This window comes from Piliocolobus tephrosceles, chromosome 1, assembly GCF_002776525.5.
Source record: "Piliocolobus tephrosceles isolate RC106 chromosome 1, ASM277652v3, whole genome shotgun sequence".
Classification (NCBI taxonomy): Eukaryota; Metazoa; Chordata; class Mammalia; order Primates; family Cercopithecidae; genus Piliocolobus; species Piliocolobus tephrosceles.
In genome coordinates, this window is record NC_045434.1 from 1,396,071 (window position 1) to 1,419,400 (window position 23,330).

At 42.2% G+C, this 23,330-nt stretch overlaps 1 protein-coding gene across 2 annotated transcripts in view; it reads left to right on the top strand.

Annotated features, from left to right (window-relative positions):
• Nucleotides 1-13,927, top strand: part of ZNF124 (zinc finger protein 124) — a 22,366-nt gene extending 8,439 nt beyond the window's left edge. Inside the window, exons 2-4 of one of the 2 annotated variants that reach the window (XM_023216124.3) lie at nt 10,360-10,486; nt 11,106-11,166; nt 13,067-13,927. In XM_023216124.3, coding sequence (XP_023071892.2) covers nt 10,360-10,486; nt 11,106-11,166; nt 13,067-13,904 — 1,026 coding nt within the window. In that variant the 3' untranslated portion in view covers nt 13,905-13,927. The remainder of the gene's footprint in view (nt 1-10,359; nt 10,487-11,105; nt 11,167-13,066) is intronic. The other variant, XM_023216125.3, reaches the window with a different exon arrangement.
• Nucleotides 13,928-23,330: the final 9,403 nt, after the last annotated feature.

Here is a 23,330-nt window from a genome sequence, read left to right on the forward strand (position 1 = left end):
GGTTTGTGAGTTGAGGGAGCACCTGGCCATGGTTTGTGAGTTGAGGGTCCACCAGAAGGGCCTGATGGGAAGGCTTTTACAGAGTGGCTGATTGGTTGCAGTTATGTAGTCCTCTTATTTGGACTATTCCATAGATATTTGCAGAGATTAATTGGAGGTTTGTGGTTGGTTAAACCTGAATTTTCTTGTGAGTAATTTACAAGAGTTGCATTTGGGTTAGACTTCATTAATTCACAACATTATCCACTATTTGTCCTTTAGTATACATTTCAAATACAGACATAGTTTTAATTGTTTATTATTTTTTCACTACGTAGTGGATGTTACTTTTTAAGATTTGCTTTTTGGTTGTGAACATTGCACATGCGGGGGAAGCAGAGAATCATCTCCCACTCTTGCACTGTAAATGATCTAGTTGCCGCTCCTCTTTTTATCTTCCCTAAGTGCAGATACTTTATCAGAATGTCTTTGGGTTGAGGGTTGTTTTTGGAGACTACAGCGGTGATGTGGCCTCAGCCACCCTTCTGTCTTTTCATGGTCCTGGGCTTCAGAACTGCCTGGTGATGTCCCAGGAGCCCACAGTGGCCATGACCTTGCAACATCCAGGGAAGCCAGACCATGAGTCATCTCCAGGGACAGGTGAGTGATGGGAGTGGAGCCTCACAGGGGGTCGTCTGGAGGCCCTGGAGCTGCTGTGCCCTTCATTTAAGAGGCTCATGTCTTAGGACAATTCGAGTGTCTCTCCTCTACCTGTTTTTTATGCTTTTTGTTTTTTTGTTTCTTTTTAAATAAAAACTGGCAGATTTATTCCACAGGGGCCCATTTTCAAGAAGCTGAAGGTGGGAGAGAAGTTTCTTCCCCTTTTCCTTTCTCCTTCATCTTATTTTCTCCACAAGGTTAAAAAAAAAAAAAGTGGCCTGGAGCCTCAAACCTACCCCACAAAAAACACGAGGAAACTGAGGTTCCAAAAAGTTATAGCATTTTAATTTCACTTAGAAAAGGGGGAGGAGCCAGAGGGAAAGGGAGTCCCTGGAGTTGAGGGAGGCACCCCAAGCTGGTGGGACACCCCCTCCCCTTAACTAGCTGCCTCAAATGGGGCGGGCCTATAGCATTTAAAAACTTCGCAGCCCATTTTATAAAACCGAACAAAAAAAATCCCTTTTTCTCTGAGACCCAAATATATATATATATATAATTTACACACACACACACACATATATATACATACACACATGTATAATTTTTTTTTTTCTGGGACAAAAAACAAATTTGGAAGCATTAAGCATCAAAGTGATTCTGGAACAAGGAAATGTGAAATTCCCTCCTTCCTTCCCCGTCATTGTGGGTTAACTGGTGCATCCTAAGCCAGGGACCAGCCCCCAGGTGATGGCAGAAGGGAAGGAAGCAAAGGGTGACGACTCCCCATCCAATCAGCAGCCAGTATGAGTGTGGGCAGCTGTGCCAGGAAACCCACATGCACTTAGGGGTTTTCACGTGGAATGGGGTGTGGGGAAGATGCATTCCTGTGCAGTCTTCAGCCAGTTTCAAGTCAAGTGGAGGCAGGAAAGCTGGGTGACAGGCGGGGTGTGCAGAAAGGAGATGTGGGTCTTCTGGACCCTGTGGTCAAGAAGAATCCCGCTTCCTCAGCTCCTGCACAAAGCCTTCAGTTACTTCCTCTTTGACTTTGTGCGTTGTTCCTCACCTCTTCAGAGTCTCCTGGTTCACTCTTTCCAGGTGTGCACGATCATTGGAGCTGGGCATACAGGCTCAACCCCCGTTTTTATTCCTGGGAGAGACACTGGTGTCATCCAATCCAGTGCTGGTATTTTGAGGGAAAGACAGAAATGATTCCTGCCCTCTGGATTCTTTCACACTTGTGAAGGGAGAAAAACAACCTTTAAAGAACAAGAAAATTTCTTCCCAGTGTTGCGGGAAGTCAGGGACCCCGAACAGAGGGACCAGCTGAAGCCACGGCAGAAGAACGTAAATTGTGAAGATTTCATGGACATTTGTTAGTTCCCCAAATGAATACTTGTATAATTTCTTAGCGCTTGTCTTTGCTGCAGTCTCTGAACATAAATTGTGAAGATTTCATGGACATTTATCACTTCCCCAGTCAATATTCTTGTGATTTCCTATGCCTGTCTTTAATCTCTTAATCCCGTCATTTTCGTAAGCTGAGGATGTGTGTCACCTCAGGACCCTGTGATGATTGCATTAACTGCACAAATTCTTTAAACGATATGAAATCTGGGCACCTGGAAGAAAGACCAGGATAACAGTGATCAATGTCCAGGGAACAAGGGAGATAACCATTAGGTCAGGCTGCCTGAGAAGTGGACAGAACAGAGCCATATTTCTCTTCTTTCAAAAGCAAATAGGAAACATGTCGCTGAATTCTTTTTCTCAGCAAGGAACAGCCCTGAGAAAGAGAATGCGTTCCTGGGGGGAGGTCTCTAAAATTGTCGCTCTGGGAACGTCTGTCTTTTATGGTTGCAGATAAGGGATGAAATAAGCCCGGGTCTCCCGTAGTGCTCCCAGGCCTATTAGGACGAGGACATTCCTGCCTAATAAATTTTAGTCAGACCGGTTGTCTGCTCTCAAGCCCTGTCTCCTGATAAGATGGTATCAATGACAATGCGTGCCCAGTGGGACATGAAACTTCATTAGCATTTTTAATTTCGCCCCAGTCCTGTGATCTCGCCCTGCCTCCATTTGCCTTGTAATATTTTATTCCCTTGTGAAGCATGTGATCTCTGTGACCCACGCCCTATTTGCACACTCCCTCCCCTTTGAAAATCATTAATAAAAACTTGCTAGTTTTGCGGCTTGGGGGCATCACGGAACCTGCCGACATGTGATGTCTCCCCCGGACACCCAGCTTTAAAATTTCTCTCTTTTGTACTCTTTCCCTTTATTTCTCAGACTGGCCGACACTTAGGGAAAATAGAAAAGGACTCATATTGAATTATCGGGGGCGGGTTCCACTGATACCTGGGAAGATGACACAAAAACCTGCCAAGCAAACTGCACCTTAGACACACAGTGGGCCACGGCGCAGTGCACTGGGAAGGTGGTCCTTGAGTACCTAGTCTCCGAGGAGGAGAACGGGACCAGAGAATCTCCTGTTTTAGACATGGTCTTACTTGACATGTGAGTCAAACATGCCTGTGTTCCAGTGAGCACTGCTCCTTCCTGGGCTGTCCTCTTGCAAAGATTTGTTCATTTATTGGTGCCTTAGATAAATGTGAAGTGTATTTCATCAACAGAGCTTTAAAGATAAAATATTTACAAAGAGGCAAAGAAAGAAGTGGATTTAAAATATCTACATTTGTATGTGGGTATTTTATATACACATATGTCAATATTTTAAATCCACTTTATATATATATAGTTTTTTTAATTAGAAAAAATTGTTTTAATGTTATATCAATAAATTTGGGGTAGCAGGTGGTTTTTGGTTACAAGGATAAGCTGTTTAGTGGAGATTTCTGAGATTTTGGTCCTGTCACCTGATCGGTGTATGCTGTACCCAGTATGTAATCTTTTGTCCCTCACCCCCTCCCACCCTTACCCCCAAATCACCAAGGTCCATTGTATCATTCTTATGCCTTTGTATCCTCATAGCTCAGCTCCCCCTTGTAAGTGAGAACATAGAACATTTGGTTTTCCATTCCTGAGTTACTTCACTTAGAATAATGGCCTCCAACTCCATCCAAGTTGCTGCAAAGCCCATTATTTCATTCCTTTTTATGGCTGAGTAGTATCCACCACATTTTCTTGATCCACTCATTGGTTGATGGGCATTTTGGGTTTGTTCCGTATTTTTGCAGCTGCAAATTGTGCTGCTATAAACATGCGTGTGCAAGTGTTTTTTTCTTGCTTTCTCTTTTTTTTTTAATTGAGATGGAGTCTCACTCTGTCACCCAGGATGTAGTGCAGTGGCACCATCTCAGCTCACTACAACCTTCCGTCGCCTGGGTTCAAGGGATTCTCATGCCTCAGCCTCCCAGTAGCTGGGACTACGGGCATGCACCACCATGCCCAGCTATTTTTTTTTTTTTTTTGTATTTTTAGTAGAGACAGGATTTTGCCATGTTGGCCAGTCTGGTATCGAACTCCTGACCTCAGGTTATCCACCCGCCTCAGCCTCCCAAAGTGCTGGGATTACATGCGTGAGCCACTGTGCCCAGCCATGTTTTTTTCATGTAATGACTTCTTTTCCTTTGGGTACATACCCAGTAGTGGGATTGCTGGATTGAATGGTAGTTCTACTTTTAGTTCTTTAAGGAATCTTCATACTGTTTTCCATAGTGGTTGTACTAGTTTACACTCCCATCAGCAGTGTAGAGGATTTTCCTTTTCCCCACATCCACACCAGCATCCTGGCATCTATTATTTTTTATTTTATGATTGCGGCCATTCTTACAGGAGTAAGGTGGTATCTCATTGTGGTTTTAATTTGCGTTTCCCTGATAATTAGTGATATTAAGCATTTTTTTCATATTCATTGGCCATTTGTATATCTTCTTTTGAGAATTGTCTATTCATGTCCTTTGCCTACTTTTTTTTTTTTTTTTTTTTTTTTTTTTTTGAGACAGAGTGTTCCTCTGCCAGGCTGGAGTGCATGATCTTGGCTCACTATAACCTCCACCTCCTGGGTTCAAGCCATTCTCCTGGCTCAGCCTTCCAAATAGCTGGGATTAGAGGCGCCCACTACCACGCCCAGCTAACTTTTGTATTTTTAATAGAGTCTGGGTTTCACCATGTTGGCCAGGATGGTCTCGATCTCCTGACCTTGTGATCCACCCACCTTGGCCTCCCAAAGTGCTGGGGTTACAGGCGTGAGCCACTGCGCCTGGCCCTTTGCCTACGTTTTTGATGGAACTTTTGCTGATTTGTTTGAGTTTTTTGTAAATCCTGGTTATTAGTCCTTTGTAGGATGCATAGTTTTTGAAGATTTTCTCCCACTCTGTGGGTTGTCTGTTTACTCTGCTGATGATTTCGTTTGCTGTGCAGAAGCTTTTTAATTTAATTAGGTGCTGTTTGTTTATTTTTGTTTTTGTGAATTTGCTTTTGGGTCTTGGTCATGAATTCTTTGCCTAAGCCAATGTTTAGAAGAGTTTTTTTGATGTATTTTCTTTTCATTCCTCTGAGCATATGTAGTAACTTTTTGAGGTCTCTTCTTTTGGGTAATTTTAAGTGAAATTCTAGGGCTTTTAATCAGGAATCCTACCAGGGAAGAGAAATAGGAAAAATATCTCTTCCTTTATGGTTACAAAAAGTGAACACATTTCCAGACACGAAAGTGTGGTACATAAATTAGTGAATTACAAAAATTAACCAAAACATCAGCTTGTTTCTTGCAGGATGAAGAATTTGTTGGAGTGGATAAGTCTGTGCTATTTTCTGTTGCCTGCATTTGGCACATTAATGCTAAATCTGTACAACAAACTTGCCCGATCACTGTGCCCAGGATTTCCAATACTGTGTTGAATGGGAGTGATAAAAGCAGGTGTTCTCTACAGCTCTTTCCTGATCTTGGGAGAAAAGGGTTTTTTGCTTGTTTGTTTTGGTATTTCAGCATTGATGGTGATGTTAGTGCTGGTTTTTCATATTGTAGTTTCCTTTTAGTCCTAGTTTATTGTGTTTTTATCATGAATGGGTCTTAATAATTTGCCACTTTTCCTGCATCAGTTGCAATAGTTATATTTCAGTCATTTTGCTAATGTTACGTATTACACTGATTGATTTTTCATATATTGAACCATTTTATTTTAGGAATAAATCTCACTTGGTTTTGGTGCATAATCCTTTTACTATGATGCTAAATATGGTTAGTACTTAAGTGAGGATTTCTGCGTTAGTAGTTATAACTGTACTTTATATAACTGTACTTTATAGTTATATCTGTAGCTTTTGTAGTGTCTTTGTTCATCTTTAGTGTAAGTGTAATTTTTTGGCCTCATAGACTGAGTTTAGAAGTGTTGCTTTCTCTTCATTTTTTTTGGAAGAGTTTGAGAAGGCTTGGTGTTAATTTTTTTTTATTTTTTTGAGATGGAGTCTTGCTGTGTCGCCCAGGCTGCAGTGCAGTGGCGCAATTTCGGCTCACTGCGACCTCTGTCTCCCAGGTTCATGCCATTCTCCTGCCTCAGCCTCCCGAGTAGCTGGGACTACAGGTGCCCGCCACCAGGCCCGGCTAATTTTTTTTGTATTTTTAGTAGAGACAGGGTTTCACCATGTTAGCCAGGATGGTCTTGATCTCCTGACCTCATGATCTGCCTGCCTTGGCCTCCCAAAGTGTTGGGATTACAGGCATGAGCCACCGCGCCCAGGTATTAATTTTTTTAATGTTCAGTAGATGTTGTCAGTAAAACAATTTGGTCTTGGGTTTTTATAATTTGGGGGTTCTGATCACTACATCAGTGTCATATAACTGTGACTCTATTTAGATTTTCTAATTCTTCATGATTCAGTCTTGGTACACTGTGTGTTTCTAGACGTTTGTTCACCTCATCAGTGTTATCCAACTTGCTGATGTGCCCTTAGAGACTTTTTACAGAAGATTTAAGACACAGATTTCTTTTCTATGTGCTTTACTCTTCTTGTATATGTATTCTGCTTGTTTTGTAAATGTTTGTTTTAGGTTCAGGGGTACATGTACACAGTAGTAAAGACATGGAATCAGCCTAAATGCCCATGAGCAGTAGACTGGACAAAGAAAATGTGGTGTATACACATTTGTGAACAATGCTGCAGTGAACCTATGCATGTGCATTTCTTTATGGTAGAATGATTTCTGTTTCTTTGGATATATACTCAATAAATGAGATTGCTGGGTTGATGGGAGTTCTGTTTTAATTTCTTTAAGAAATCGCCACAGTGCTTTCCAAAATGAGTGAACTGAATTCCCAGCAGCAGTGTATAAGCATTCCCTTTTCTCCACAACCTTACCAGCATCTGGTTTTTTTGTTTTGTTTTGTTTTGTTTTCACTTTATCATTTTTTTTGAGGCAGTGTCTTGTTCTGCCCAGGCTGGAGTGCAGTGGCACGATCTCGGCTCACTGCAGCCTCTGCCTCCTGGGCTCAAGCAGTCATCCCACTTCAGCCTCACGAGTAACTGGGACTATGGGCAGGTGCTAACAGGCCCGGCGGATTTTTTTACTGTTTCGTAGAGACAACATCTCACTACACTATATTGTCCAAGCTGGTCTGGAACTCCTGGGCTCTTTGTATGTGGAGATTGGATCTTGTTATTGTGTCATTGGCTAGTTACTATGCAGACTTGTTTGTATGGTGGTTTTATAGTGTCACTAGTCTATGTACTTCCGTGTGTTTTTGTGGTGGCTGGTAATGGTCTTTCCATATTTAGCACTCCCTTAGGACCTCTTATAAGGCAGATTTAGTGGTAACAAATTATCTTAGTAGCTGCTTGTCTGAAAATGATCTTATTTCTCCTTCGCTTATGAAGCTTATTTTGGCTGGATGAGAAATTCGTGGTTGGAATTGCTTTTCCTTAAGAATGCCGAATATAAACCCTGATAAGGCACAATAAATGTTCTGGGCATTAGAGAAATATTACTGGACTGTAGATTGTGATAAAGTTCAAATTACTGGAAATAGCAATGGAGTCTATCCACTGCATTGGCCTTCATTTCTCCGTATTTATTTGGTGTGGTAATCACCACTTGAGATTGTCTAATTTTCATTCTTCTAAAGAATGTGAACTGTTATCTATATGCCATATGATTTGGCTATTTTATTACCAAGAAAATGGATCTCTATCCATAAATGGTCTTTTATCTTGTTATGTGTCTTTTGCTTATTTTTTCCCCATTTTTAAATCATGTTTTCATTCATTTTTACTGTGCACACTAATTTATTTTATATTGCATGTATTGCAGATTTTTATTTTGCTGTTTTTTGTCTTTTAATTCCCCTAATTTTAATATATTAGAATTTGTCAGTCTCTGTTGTTTGCTCCTTTTCTCCTATTCATTTGTCAGAAAAAATCTTGTCTGTGACTTCTACAAGCGGGCTATTTGTACTTTTTACGTTTGAATATACAACAAATTGATTATTGTCCACCTAATAGAGGGCAATGCAATCCATTTTTTGTTTCCAATTAAGTAACAGCTTTGTTCCATGTTAAAAGTGCTTGATACTTCCTTCACTGTCCTGCAATGCCTCCTCTGTTATTAGTCAGCTTTCCATATCAATTCTAGCTCATTAAAGACTATACACCTGGCCGGGCGCGGTGGCTCAAGCCTGTAATCCCAGCACTTTGGGAGGCCGAGATGGGCGGATCACGAGGTCCGGAGATCGAGACCATCCTGGCTAACTCGGTGAAACCCCGTCTCTACTAAAAAATAAAATACAAAAACTAGCCGGGCGAGGTGGCGGCGCCTGTAGTCCCAGCTGCTCCGGAGGCTGAGGCAGGAGAATGGCGGGAACCCGGGAGGCGGAGCTTGCAGTGAGCTGAGATCCGGCCACTGCACTCCAGCCTGGGCGACAGAGCGAGACCCATCTCAAAAAATAAATAAATAACACAGCAAGTGAAGGAACCATGAAGAGAGCAATAATCTCCACAAAGAAGAACAATGTTGCCGGTATCATACTTTCTGATTTTAAAATACATTACGGGCCGGGCGCGGTGGCTCAAGCCTGTAATCCCAGCACTTTGGGAGGCCGAGACGGGCAGATCATGAGGTCAGGAGATCGAGACCATCCTGGCTAACACGGTGAAACCCCGTCTCTACTAAAGAAATAAAAAAAAAAATCTAGCCGGGCGAGGTGGCGGCGCCTGTAGTCCCAGCTACTCGGGAGGCTGAGGCAGGAGAATGGCGGGAACCCGGGAGGCGGAGCTTGCAGTGAGCTGAGATCCGGCCACTGCACTCCAGGCTGGGTGACAGAGCCAGACTCCGTCTCAAAAAAAAAAAAAAGACTATATGCCTTTGTCTTGGCCTAGTTCTTTATCCTCTGCGTATACTGCACTGCCCTGAATATTACATTTGAAAATCATTGATGTATATTGGGCCATCACACTGTTATTCAGAAGACTTTGATGGTTGTTAAGCGTTTATTATTTCTGTGGGTTTTGAAAAGTAGTTTCTGCTGAACTACTAGAAAGTCTGTTTCAGGCTTCTACAAAATTTTACATGAATATCATTTGTAAGAGGTGACATCTAGATGACATTGAGCTTTTTTCTTTGAACACATGCCTTTTCACTTATTCCATTCTGCTTTGACATTTTTCAATAGAAATTGTAAAATAATTATTTTTAGATTATTGTATATTGATTATTAGTGTTAATTACCTCTTGATTAAATTTGGGCTTGAGTGAACCACTTCTAAGCTTCTACACGTTTTCTCTTGGTGTAACCACATGGCCTGGGCTCAATTTCCCAATTAAAAAGTTGTGACATCATATATAAGATATTGTCTCCCAGGGAAGCTCATCAGATACTGAGTGCTCACAGTGTGTTTTTGTTTGTTTATTGAGGCTGATCCCCGAGGCACCACTGCTACAGTAAAACAAAATAATAGACTTTTGGAAGGAAAACAGGAGTTCAGCAAATTCCAGATTGTTTAGATAAACTATTTAGCAACAGTGAACCACTTTTATCACTTAGGTTGTTGGGATGCCTCTTAAAATGTAAGTGCCCTGATACCAGCAAAGTTTGAACTCTGTAGCAGGTATTTCTAAGGATAAGTAATCTTGTGACTGCTAATATTAACTCTCTTCTGCACACCAGATAATAAGACTTTGTTATGATATGTGCTACAGGTATATTCTATAAAGAAAAATCATAACAGCAAATATTATTCCCTGGACCCACCAACAAGAAGGGTGTTCCTTCTCTGCTGCTGCCTTGCTGAATAATTCAACTTTAGCATAAGAACTGCTGGCTGGGCGCGGTGGCTCACGCCTTTAATCCCAGCACAGGCAGGCGGATCACGAGGTCAAGAGATTGAGGCCATCCTGGCCATGGTGAAACCTCGTCTCTACTAAAAATACAAAAATTAGCTGGGCGTTGCGATGCGTGCCTCTAGTCCCAGCTACTTGAGAGACAGAGGCAGGAGAATCACTTGAGCCCGGGAGGCAGAGTTTGCAGTGAGCTGAGATCGCGCCACTGCACTCCAGCCTGACGACAGAGTGAGACTCCATCTCAAAAAAAGAAAGAAAAAAAAAAGGACTGCTGTGTGGGAGAAAGTAAGTGTAGACAGAGTCATAGTTCTAGGGACCAAATTGTGGAATCAGTGTTCACCACAGAATCAGGTTAACATCTTAGGAATTGACTACAGATTTCCAGTGCTTTCAGTCTCATCCATCCTCTACAAAACTGTGAAATGTTTTAGAACTCAGTTGCCTTTGAGGATGTGGCTGTGAACTTCACCCAGGAGGAGTGGGCTTTGTTGGATCCTTCCCAGAAGAACCTCTATAGAGATGTGATGCAGGAAACCTTCAGGAACCTCGCTTCCATAGGTAAGAGTCACAGTGTTTCTTTACTTAGTCCGTCAGAGAATGAGTGTCTCATGGTTTGCAATGTCATTCCGTGATTTGGAATACGCAAAGGGAACACGTTGATGAATGAATGAGGCATGGACCCAGCGTGCAGTGACTCTTGTTTCTTAGTTTGTTTTTTAATTGTTCTAACAATACCTGATTCTGGGTAATTTACAAAAATAGTTTTATAATGATTTATGATTCTAGTGGCTAGAAAGTCCAGGTTTGTGTCTGGTAAGGACCTGATGCCACTTCAGCTCAGGGCATGAAGCAGAAGCGAGTGGGCATCTGCAAAGGGATCACACAGTGAGAAAATAAGAGCAATGCTTGGCAGCTGAGCTTGCTTTTGTGACAACCTGCCCTCTGGCAGCTCATTCAGTCTTGCAAGAGTAAGAGAAGCCATGCATTCCCAAGCAAGGACATTAATCTGTTAATAAGGAACCTGTACCCATAACACGAATGACGTTGCCACATTGGTGGCCAAATGACAGCATTCACTTTGGTGGGTACAAACCATATCCCCAACATGGCACCTAGAATCTGTAATTTTTCTATCATTTCAAATAATTTGTAATCTATTTCTGGGTCTACATTTTAGGAAACAAAGGGAAAGACCAGAGCATTGAAGATCAGTACAAAAATTCTTCAAGAAATCTAAGGTAATTTGCACTCACAAGAGGAAGCAGTCCCCTTTGGGGACAATTGTAGTATGTAATCATGTGTTTAAAGCAAGCAAGGCCAGGCATGGTGGCTCACACCTGTAATCCCAGCACTTTGGGATGTTGAGGTGGGTGGATCACCTGAGGTCAGGAGTTTGAGACCAGCCTGACCAACGTGGCGAAAGCCCGTCTCTACTAAAAATACAAAATTAGCCTGGTGTCATGGCGCATGCCTGTAATCCCTGCTATTTGGGAGGCTGAGGCAGGAGAATCACTTGAACCTGGGAGGCGGAGGTTGCAATGAGCCGAGGTTGCGCCATTGCACTCCAACCAGGGAAACAAGAACAAAACACCATCTCGGGGGAAAAAAAAACCAAGCAAACAAAATAAATTAAAGACAACATCAATTTATTCCCAAAGTTATTACCAAAAATACATACGTCAATGTAACATAGATGTTAAGTGTTGTAAAATAGTTCACTTGAAAACAGTATTGTTTTAGTCTACTTGCATTGCTATAAAGGAATATCTAGGCTGAGTAATTTATAATGAAGAGTTTTATTTGGCTAATGGTTCTGCTGGCTTTATCAGAAGCATAGAGCCAACATCTGCTTTTGATGAGGACCTCAGAAAGCTTCCAGTCATGGCAGAAGGGGAAGGGGAGCTGACGTGTCACATGGGGAGAGAAGGAGCAAGAGAGAGAGAAAGGAAGTGCCAAAGTTTTTGTTTTTTGTTGTTTTGTTTTTTTGAGATGCAGTCTCACTCTGGTATCCAGACTGGAGTGCAGTGGTGCAACCTTGGCTCACTGCAACCTCTGCCTCCCAGGTTTGAGCGGTTCTCTGGCCTCAGCCTCCCAAGTAGCTGGAATTACAGGCACACACCACCACACCCAGCTAATTTTTATATTTTTAGTAGAGGCAGCATTTCACCATGTTGGCCAGGCTGTTCTTGAACTCCTGACCTCAAGTGATCTGCCCACCTTGGCCTCCCAAAGTGCTGGGATTACAGGCATGAGCCACTGCACCCAGCTATTTTTTTTTTTTTTTCTTTTTTTTTTTGAGACGGAGTCTCGCTCTGTCGCCCAGGCTGGAGTGCAGTGGCGCGATCTCAGCTCACTGCAAGCTCTGCCTCCTGGGTTCACACCATTCTCCTGCCTCAGCCTCCCGAGTAGCTGGGACTACAGGCGCTGCCACCTCGCCCGGCTAGTTTTTTGTATTTTTTAGTAGAGATGGGGTTTCACCGTGTTAGCCAGGATGGTCTCGATCTCCTGACCTTGTGATCTGCCCGTCTCGGCCTCCCAAAGTGCTGGGAGTACAGGCGTGAGCGACCCTGCCCAGCCATTTTTTTTTTTTTTCAAGCAATCGGATCTTTCAGGAACTAATAGAGTGAGAAGTCACTCCTTATGTGGAATCTGCTCCCATGACCCAAACACCTCATACCAGGTCACACCTCCCACATGAGGATCACATTTCAGCATGAAATTGGAAGGGAGTAAATGCTCAAACTGTATTCAATACTAAGAAACTGCATATAAGAATGTTACTGTTTTGTTAATAGCTATAGGGGAGGGAACCATGCTGTAGACTCATCAATCCATTTATGTTCAATTTGTTTATGTTAGAAAACCACTTTCTAACTTAAGTGCACTTTCTCTGATGTTGGTAGCAGTGTAAGTTCAGACTTAGTAATAAAAGAAAATAACTAATAAGCCATTAGTGACGAGGTTGTCATTTTTCGTAGAAGTCATATGATAGACATACTATGTAAAATTAAGTCAGTCAGTGTAGAAAAACCTTCAGATGCCAAATTTTAATCTGAACAAAATAATTCCTACTGGAGTAAAACCACGTGAATGCAGTGCGTGTGAAAAATTCTTCGTACGTCATTCATCCCTTCACAGACACGTCATCTCTCACTCTGGAAACAACCCGTATGGGTGTGAGGAATGCAGGAAGAAGCCATGTACATGTAAACAATGTCAGAAAACTTTCCTTTCTGTCACAAGGGTTCAAAGAGACACAGTAATGCACACTGGAAATGGACATTATAGTTGTACAATATGTGAGAAAGTTTTTAATATTCCCAGTTCATTTCAGATGCATCAGAGAAATCACACTGGAGAGAAACCCTATGAATGTATGGAATGTGGGAAAGCCTTAGGTTTTTCCCGTTCTCTTAATAGACATAAAAGGATTCACACGGGAGAAAAACGCTATGAATGTAAGCAGTGTGGGAAAGCCTTCAGTCGTTCCAGTCACCTTCGAGACCATGAGAGGACTCACACTGGAGAGAAACCCTATGAATGTCAGCACTGTGGGAAAGCCTTCCGTTATTCCAATTGCCTTCACTACCATGAGAGAACTCACACTGGAGAGAAGCCTTACGTGTGCCTGGAATGTGGCAAAGCGTTCAGTTGTCTCAGTTCCTTGCAAGGACATATCAAGGCTCATGCTGGTGAAGAACCCTATCCGTGTAAGCAATGTGGGAAAGCCTTCAGATATGCCAGTTCCCTTCAGAAACATGAGAAAACTCATATTGCACAGAAACCCTATGTGTGTCACAGTTGTGGTAAAGGCTTCAGATGTTCCAGTTCCCTTCGTGACCATGAAAGGACTCATACTGGAGAGAAACCCTATGAATGTCAGAAATGTGGTAAAGCCTTTAGTCGTGCTAGTACTCTTTGGAAGCATAAAAAAACTCATACTGGAGAAAAGCCCTATAAATGTAAAAAAATATAAAGGCTTTAATCACTACAGTTTTTGTCAAAAACATGAACGATCACATACTTGAGAGAAACTCTGAATGTAAAGTGTACGAAAGTACTTAATTTCCCCAGATTTCTTCAAATACATGAAAGGAACCAAACTGGAGATAAACCCTATGACTATAAGCAATAATGTAAAGCATTCAATTTTCCATTTCTTTTTGAAAACTTGAAAGGACTCACTGAAGAAAATCCATATGAATGTATAAAATGTGGTAAGGCCTGCAGTTGTTCCAGTGGTATCTGATGGTATAAAATAACTCATTCTAGAGAAAAACTTTAGGAATGTATCGAATGTGGGAATGCCTTCATTTATCCTGTAACTCACTCAGAGACACATGGTAACACATACTGCAGTTTGACCTTATAAAGAAAAGAATGCCCACCAGATTGAAACCCTGGTAGTTTGGGAAATACAGAAAATTCTGAATTTTAACAATTACTTTAAAAGTCGTGTGAAAACTCCCACTGGAAATAAATCCTGTAAATGTAAGTATTATGGAAAACTTTATGTAAAATAATTATAGTACAGTTCTCAAGAAAATTCACTATGTGAATGAGATGTTTTAGGAGCTATGAATAAATTGAATATATCAGTTGCTAATTTTTAAAGAGAGTCTCTAGAATATAGATTTTCACTTCTTTTGAAAAAAAAAAAACATTGAGGCAAGACTTCTTTTTTTTTTTGAGATGAAGTCGCCCAGGCTGGAGTGCAGTGGCACAATCTCGGCTCACGGCAAGCTCCACCTCTCAGGTTCACACCATTCTTCTGCCTCAGCCTCCTGAGTAGCTGGGACTACAGGCGCCACCACCACACCCGGCTAATATTTTATATTTTTAGCAGAGACGGGGTTTCACCGTGTTAGCCAGGATGGTCTTGATCTCCTGACCTCATGATCCGCCCACCTCAGCCTCCCAAAGTGCTGGGATGACAGGCGTGAGCCACTGCGCCTGGCTGAGGCGAGACTTCTGTAAGTATTCTTCAAGCGGTAGTACCAGAGTTAATATGTGTTCTTCTTTTTTTTGAGACGGAGTCTCGCTCTGTCTCCCGGGCTGGAGTGCAGTGGCCGGATCTCAGCTCACTGCAAGCTCCACCTCCCGGGTTTAGGCCATTCTCCTGCCTCAGCCTCTCGAGTAGCTGGGACTACAGGTGCCCGCCACCTCATCCAGCTAGTTTTTTGTATTTTTTTAGTAGAGACGGGGTTTCACCGTGTTAGCAAGGATGGTCTCGATCTCCTGACCTCGTGATCCGCCCGTCTCGGCCTCCCAAAGTGCTGGGATTACAGGCTTGAGCCACCGCGCCCGGCCGTGTTCTTCTTTTTTAAGCTGGTAAATAAATTTCCTTTTTCTCCCCGTTTTAAAGTAAGTTGGTTATATGGTAATTTGAAATGTACTTCTTTTCCTTTTTTTCCTTGCATAGCCATTTTAAAAAATGTTTTAAATATTTAAAATATAAAATATTTTAAAAATATTTTTAAAAAATTTTTGTGGGTTACATAGTAGATCTGTGAAATGTGTAACATGTATGTAGGTTTAACTTCTGTGTAGTTTGTTTTGTTATTAATTGATAAATGAGTCTATTTTCTTTGCTAATAGAGTTGCTGTCAATTTGTAAGTATGTAAAGTTTATTATAGAGTATATGCTCACGTGAATTATTATTTTCATCTGTTGTTCTTTACATTGTCATTATTTTTGGCTATTTGCACCGGTCACATTGGTTTAAGGAGAGAGACCTGTGATCGAACAGTGTCTTGTGTCTAATCTGAGAAAGAAAGCATCCAGTCTTACCATCATGTATGATGTTAGCTGAGGATTTTTAAAATAAATTCCTTAAAGTAGATTGAGAAAGTTTCCTGCTGTCCATTATTATTGAATATTTCATTGTCAGGTATTGTTGAAGTTTTTCTGATGGTTTTTGTGCATCTATTGGAATGATCTTGTGGTTTCTGAAATTTATTCTGTTAACATGGTGTATTACATTGACTTTCTAAAGTAAGAGATTGGGTCTAACTTTGTCACCCAGGCTGGTCTCAAACTCCTAGGTTCAAGTGATTCTCCTGCCTTGCCCTCTCAAAGTGTTGGGATTACAGATGTGAGCCACTGTGCCCAGCCAAATTGACTTTTAGATGCGAAAACAACATTGCTTTTTTAGGGGATTAAATCTCTCTTGGTAATGAAGTAGAAGTCTTTTTATGTGTTGGTGAATTCAGTTTTGTAGTATCTTTTGAGACTTTTTGCATCTATATTGAAAGAAATTTGGGTACCCTAGCGTAGTTGATAGTGGTGTATACTATATAGTATTATTTCGTATATATGTAGTTCATTAGTTCATTCTCACGCTGCTATGAAGAAATTCCTGAGACTGGGCAATTTACAAAGGAAAGAAGTTTAATTGACTCACAGTTCAGCATGGTAGGGAGGCCTCAGGAAACTTACAATCCTGGCAGAAGGTGAAAGGGAAGCAAGGCACCTTCACAAATTCACAAGGTGGCAGGAAGGAGAAGTACAAACAGGGAAAATGCCAGATGCTTATAAAACCATCAGATCTCATGAGACTCACTCATGAGAACAGCATGGGGGAAACCATCCTCATGATTCAGTTACCTCCACCTGGTCTTGCCCTTGACACGTGGGGATTATTACATGTCAAGGTGAGATTTGGGTGGGGACACGGAGCCAAACTATATCTGTGTGTGTGTCACACATGTGCGTGTACAAGGAGACATCCACCCTGGGGAGAATTACGTATCTCAGACAGTTGCCTGACAAGTGAGTGTTGTGTAGGAAAACTTAGTGACCTTGTGTTTTCTGTGCTGCTTTTTCTCTTGCTGCTGTTATGTGCACTCTTCTGATGAGGTACATATCCATAGTTCCTCATGGTTTAGGTGCAGATGAGCAAAGAGAAGGGAAATAATCGTTTTATATTATCCCCTCCCAAAGAGTACCCCTCCCAATAGTAAACTCCTAGCCAAAGTGTGGGCTTTCCTTAGCATTGCTGTTCACCAGCATTCTCCTGTGACCACAAGGCTTGATGAACTTAGACAAAATGACCTTCTTATGGACGCTAACTTCAGCAAGATATAGTAGACCTCACTGGAAGCTTAGGTGATCTTCTCCACTGGGTTGCCAGGCTTCTGAACTCTTTCCCTTAACCACACAGATGGTCTACACTGTCTGTTACCAGGTAGCGATAGTACCTGAAACCTGAAACCTGTAACTTTACATGAGTAGAAATCCAAAATGTTATAAGGCAATTGTTATAGCGAGAAAGGAGAAGGCTAGTTATGTGATGTGCTCACATCCAAAAATCTAATAGCAGATGACTCACCAGTCATCATAGAGCATGTCAGTTAAAGGCACTCCGTGACTCCATGACTTCAGTCCAGACACGATCAAGTCCCCACTCTACTCCTGTCCAGTGTCTGAATTTAGACAAATCACTTACCCTCTCCATGTTTAAGTTCTCATCCTGATAATGGCAGCACCTACCTCATAGATTTGTGAAGAATAGAAAGTTACTACATGGCTGCTCATGGTAACAGTGATGAATACATTGCAGCAACACTTTAAATGGTGTACAAGTAATGTGTGAATTTACTAGGGTATCCACATCCTTGCCAACACATGGTATTTTTCTTTTTCTTCTTCTTCTTTTTTTTTGGGGGGGACGGAGTCTCAAGGCTGTCTCCCAGGCTGGAGTGCAGTGGTGCGATCCCGGCTCACTGCAAGCCCCGCCTCCTGGGTTCATGCCATTCTCCTGCCTCAGCCTCCCGAGTAGCTGGGACTACAGGTGCCCGTCACAACATCCAGCTAATTTTTTGTAATTTTAGTAGAGACGGGGTTTCACCGTGTTAGCCAGGATGGTCTCCATCTCCTGACCTCGTGATCCACCCGCCTTGGCCTCCCAAAGTGCTGGGATGACAGGCGTGAGCCACCGTGCCCAGCCTAACACATGGTATTTTCTGTCATTTTCATTTAGTCTTCTGGTTGCTGTGTGATGGTCTCAGGCTTTATTTACATTTCTCTGATTGCTAATAGACTTGAACATTTCAGCACACTTTTTAGTTACTGAATAACCTCTATTTGGAAGACTTATTTTGCTCATCTCCCACTATTTTAGGGGTCTTTTTCTTCTTGATTTATGGTGGTTCTTTACATGAAGCTGGGTAAGAGTCCTTTCTTTGGTATTCCTCTCACTCAGTCTCTCTCTGTATTTTGATAAGCTCTTAATTTTAATAAATTGTATTTGTTATTTTCCCCAGTATATTAAATATTTTTTATTTAAGAAATATTTCTCTTCTTTTAAGGCCACAGAGATTTTGTTTTTTAAATGAGGATGTATATTTAAAATTTTATTTTGCAATTCATTCAGAATTGAGTGTTTTTGTGGCTAGGAATTCCATTTTTTCCCGTAAACTAGCAAAATATAATTTATTCTGTATTTTGATAAGTTGTTAATTTTAATAGAATGTTATTTGTTCTTTCCCCCAGCATATTAAATTGTTTTGTTTTACTTAAGAAATCTGTCTCGGCTGGGCGCGGTGGCTCAAGCCTGTAATCCCAGCACTTTGGGAGGCCGAGACGGGCGGATCACGAGGTCAGGAGATCGAGACCATCCTGGCTAACACGGTGAAACCCCGTCTCTACTAAAAAATCCAAAAAAAAAACTAGCCGGGCGAGGTGGTGGGCGTTTGTAGTCCCAGCTACTTGGGAGGCTGAGGCAGGAGAATGGCGTAAACCCAGGAGGCGGAGCTTGCAGTGAGCTGAGATCTGGCCACTGCACTCCAGCCTGGGCGACAGAGCTAGACTCCGTCTCAAAAAAAAAAAAAAAAGAAAGAAATCTGTCTCTATTTTAAGGCCACAGAGATGTTGTTTTTGTTTTTTTAATCAGGATGCATATTTAAAATTTTATTTAGCAGTTTATTCAGAATTGAGATTTTTTTTGTGGCCAGGAATTCTTTTCCAATAAGCTAACAAAATATAATTAATTCTTTTTTATTTGCTGTCACCTGTCATTATCTCACCCAAGTTAATATCATCTCACCCTCAGAGCTGGCTTTTTGGTGAAGACGTATAATCCTGCTCCTTTCTTCATCTTTCAGTTCTCAGCAGCCCCACAGCACCAGAGTCAGTGGTGGTTTTGGTCAGAAATCTTCAGTGGGCCTTTTTTGCTCACTGGATAAATTATTTTCATATTTTATATATTTGTATGTTTAATTTTAAAATATTAGTTGACAGATAATATTGGATATATTCAAGATATCTCCAAAGACACATTGTGTGGTAATTGATACAAAATCAATGTCTGCCATGACTTAAAAGTTTCTCTTCCACCTGAATTCGTGTTGAAACTTTAAACTCCAAAACAGTAATATTAAGAAGTGGGAGCCGGGCGCGGTGGCTCAAGCCTGTAACCCCAGCACTTTGGGAGGCCGAGGCGGGCGGATCACGAGGTCAGGAGATCGAGACCATCCTGGCTAACCCGGTGAAACCCCGTCTCTACTAAAAATACAAAAAAAAAGACTAGCCGGGCGAGGTGGCGGGCGCCTGTAGTCCCAGCTACTCGGGAGGCTGAGGCAGGAGAATGGCGGGAACCCGGGAGGCGGAGCTTGCAGTGAGCTGAGATCCGGCCACTGCACTCCAGCCTGGGCGACAGAGCCAGACTCCGTCCCAAAAAAAATAAAAAAAGAAGTGGGGCCTTTGGGGATGGTGAGGTCGTAAAGGCTGTGCCCTCATCATTGAGATTAATGACTTCATCAGAGGACTTGAGGGAGTGAGTTCTGCCCTTTCTGCCCTTCTGCTCTCTGTGAAGGTAACATTCAGGGAGTCATCTTGAAGGCAGAGAGCAAGGTCCTCACCAGACACAATCTGCCAATGGCTGGATTTTGCACTTCCCAGCCTCTATAACTGTGAGCGATGAATTTACGTCATGTATAAACTACCTAGTCAGGTATTTTGTTAAAGCAGCAGGAATGGACTGAGACAACATCTGTTGCCACCGGTGCCGTACATTAGATTGCCAGAACTTACTCATCTTAAAACTGAAAGTTGGTACCTTTTGAGCAACGTCTCCCCGTATCCCCTACCTTCCGGCCCCTGGAAACCACTATGTAGTCTGTTTCTATGAGTTCAGTGTTTTTAAGCTCCATCTATAAGTAAGATCATGTAACATTTGTCTTTCTGTATCTGACTTATTTTACTTAACATTCTCCAGCTTCATCCATATCTTCACAAATGACAAGACTTTATTCTTTCTTATGGCTGAATAATATTTCATTGTGTGTGTGTGTGTATGTACATCTCACAATTTCTTTATCCATTCACCTATTAATGGGCATTTAGATTGTTTCCATGGCTTTGACTATTGTGAAAAATGCTGCAATAAACCTGTGATTGCAGAAGTCTCTCTGAGATACTGACTTTATTTCCTGTGGATGTAATACCCAGATGTGGGCTTGCTGGATAATATGGCAGTTCTATTTTAATATTGTGATGAGATGCCGTACTGTTCTTTTATAATAGCTGTATCAATGTTCTCATATAGGAATGTTGCTCCCTTTTGGGAGACAATTCTTCATGGATCTCTCACTTCATTTTCCCACATCTTGTGTAAGCGTTTCTTCCGGGCTGTCTTTTTCAGGATTTTTTTAAATGAAAGAAACAGACTTGAAGGATGTGTCTCGTCAGGTCTGTAAATAAATACCTGGACAATTGAATAAAGATTCTGCCTTTCTCTGAGGCACTGGTTGGCAGGTTTTCCTTGAAACACATGTTAAAGCACTGGGATTTCTTAACCTTGAGATTCCTCAGCTGTGATCAAAATCTACTGTGCAGAAAGTATCCAGTTGGGTCTCTTTGTATCATCCCTGTCACTTGGAGTGGAACGGGGAACAAATGCAAATATGGCGTTCTTGCTTTCGTTTGTGTGGTGAATCATCAAATATTTTCATCAGGCCCAGGAATCTCATGCCTTCTTCTAATATCCATGAAGTTGACAGTCTTAATTTTTTGGCTTGCAAATAGAAAAAAAAAATCCAAGAATGTTCACATTTTTGACAGCTTGGGTGATGATGAGATTGATTCTGAGAGATCTATAACCTTATAACTTTGTTTAAGAGGAAAGTAGAAAGGTTCTTCGCAGACCTGGCCAGGGCGTATGAGAAGGCTTCCTGGAACAAGCAGCAAATTCTCTCATCCAAACGAGAGTGAAGTGAGAGTAAGATCCCTCCATTCTCCAACCTGTTAGCGAGGCTGTTGTGTGAGAGGGAGAATTGAAAGGAGCAGTCTAAATGTGCCTATGTTCATTCTCCTAGCCAAAGTAGGAAACAATGAGGAGTCCCCGAAGCTGATAGAGGACTTAGGATAAATAGAAAATATTGTAAGTTCTTGTGGTTTTGCTGAAAGCAGTCAACAGGCTGCTAGCAACTAAAAGAAAATGTGGGTGTTGGTACCTTGCTTATAAGCAGAGAGTCTCTCTCTATGCACTCGCTGATACCAAAACTCCACTGACAGGGCTTGGGCAGGGTTCACCATGAGGGCAGAAATGCCACAGAACAATGGAGGTGGAGCCTTTGGGGCTAACTCAGTGTCCTCGGTTTCTACACCAAACTTTACAGTTAGAATTGTGTTACCTGTGTTTGTGCTTCCCTGTCCCCTGAGTGCCGGAGGGATTATTCCAGCCTGGGTGAGAGACAGGTAGAAGAGTGTGAGAGAGACAGGCTTCTCCATGTGCCACAGAGGGCAGGTCAGTCTTTATCACGAGAACCTTTACACTCTGATGTCCAAAATGTTCACCCTGCATGAGCTGTTAGCTGCAAAGACAGAGGTATCTGTCTCAGTGCTCCTGTCTAGAATGGTAATATCTCTCTGCTAGTAGATGTAGCTGATAATTGAAACTGTGCTTCAAAAAGTTAAAGAAGCAGCCAGGCGCGGTGGCTCACGCCTGTAATCTCAGCACTTTGGGAGGCCGAGCCACATGGATCATGAAGTCAGGAGTTCGAGACCAGCCTGGCCAACATAGTGAAACCCCATCTTTAATAAAAACACAAAAATTAGCCAGGCGTGGTGGCGCGTGCCTGTAATCCCAGCTATTCTGGAGGCTGAGGCAGGAGAATGGCTTGAACCCAGGAGGCGGAGGCTGCAGTGGGCTGAGATCAGGACACTGGACTCCAGCCTGGGCAACAGAGCAAGACTCTGTCTCAAAAAAAAAAAAAAAAAAAAGCCAATGACTAACAGAAATCCTTGAGTTTACAGAATGGCAAATTAAAACAAAACAAAACACACACACACACACACACACACACACACAACTTCCTAAAACACTGAAATTCCCTCCACTTATGAGATAAAGTGACTGGCTGAAGTTGGTTTGAACAAATATAACCAATGGGACTCTGCACAGAACGAGCTTGCTGACATCATAGCCTGATTTCTACCACGTTTCCTATTAACTCCCCCAAAATGTGCACATATGAGCCCTGAGGAAGCGTGAAGAACTGGGCGTGCCCGTGGGTGTTCCAGACCGCCCGTTACCATCTGCCAGTCACCTCCTAAGCTCAGAAGCTACCCCGGTACCTTTCCTAGCAGAAATTCTGCCTGGACGCCAGCAGGGGGAGACAGATTCGAGCTTGGGACTCCTGTCTCTTTGGGAGTGAACTTTCAATATAAAGCTTCTCTCAAAAACAAAAAACCAATGACAACTGAATGTATTGGCCCCTAGCATATTGGGTAGTAAGCCCTGTTTTCTCAATAACAAGAAGACCTGAAAAAACCCAGAGTTCCGCTTTCCAAATAAGGTTTAGTGAAGCTAAGTGGGCATATTTTCATTGCTCAATTCTTCCAACCGTCAAGAAATCACTTTGCCATTTGGCGCCTTTGACAAAAAGAGCCTGCACCTAAACATGTTCTTTGGCGTGTTTGACTCATAGCCACCCTGACACTACTACAGGTTACACTAATGTGCAAGTCAGTTATGAGCTTGCTACAGAACTCCAGTCAAACTGAATCCCAACTCAAGGAGGGCTGGGGGCTGCCTAGCTTTGCATTCCAGTTTTGAGGTGGGTCAATTTAAACTCTTACGAAAGACCTCAAAAGACTACTTGTTAAATATAAATAATGTATTCTAGAAGGAAATTGGACTGACACGGAAATAGTTCTAAATGGAAAATCGGAGTCTCTCTGTGGTGGAAATTTTATGCCCTGCTGCACTATCTGGAGCAAAGCTTCTGGCTCTGTGGGGCCCCCACTTCACTAAGTATTCCCTAAATTTCTGTCCCTGGTTTACCGATAGGTCAGGGAAACTGATACCTCATGGTGTTCACTGAGCTACTGTCTACGGTGGCTTTTGAACTTCAGTGCCAGCCATGCGGAACCCGAGTGGGGTGGCCACGCCACTCAATG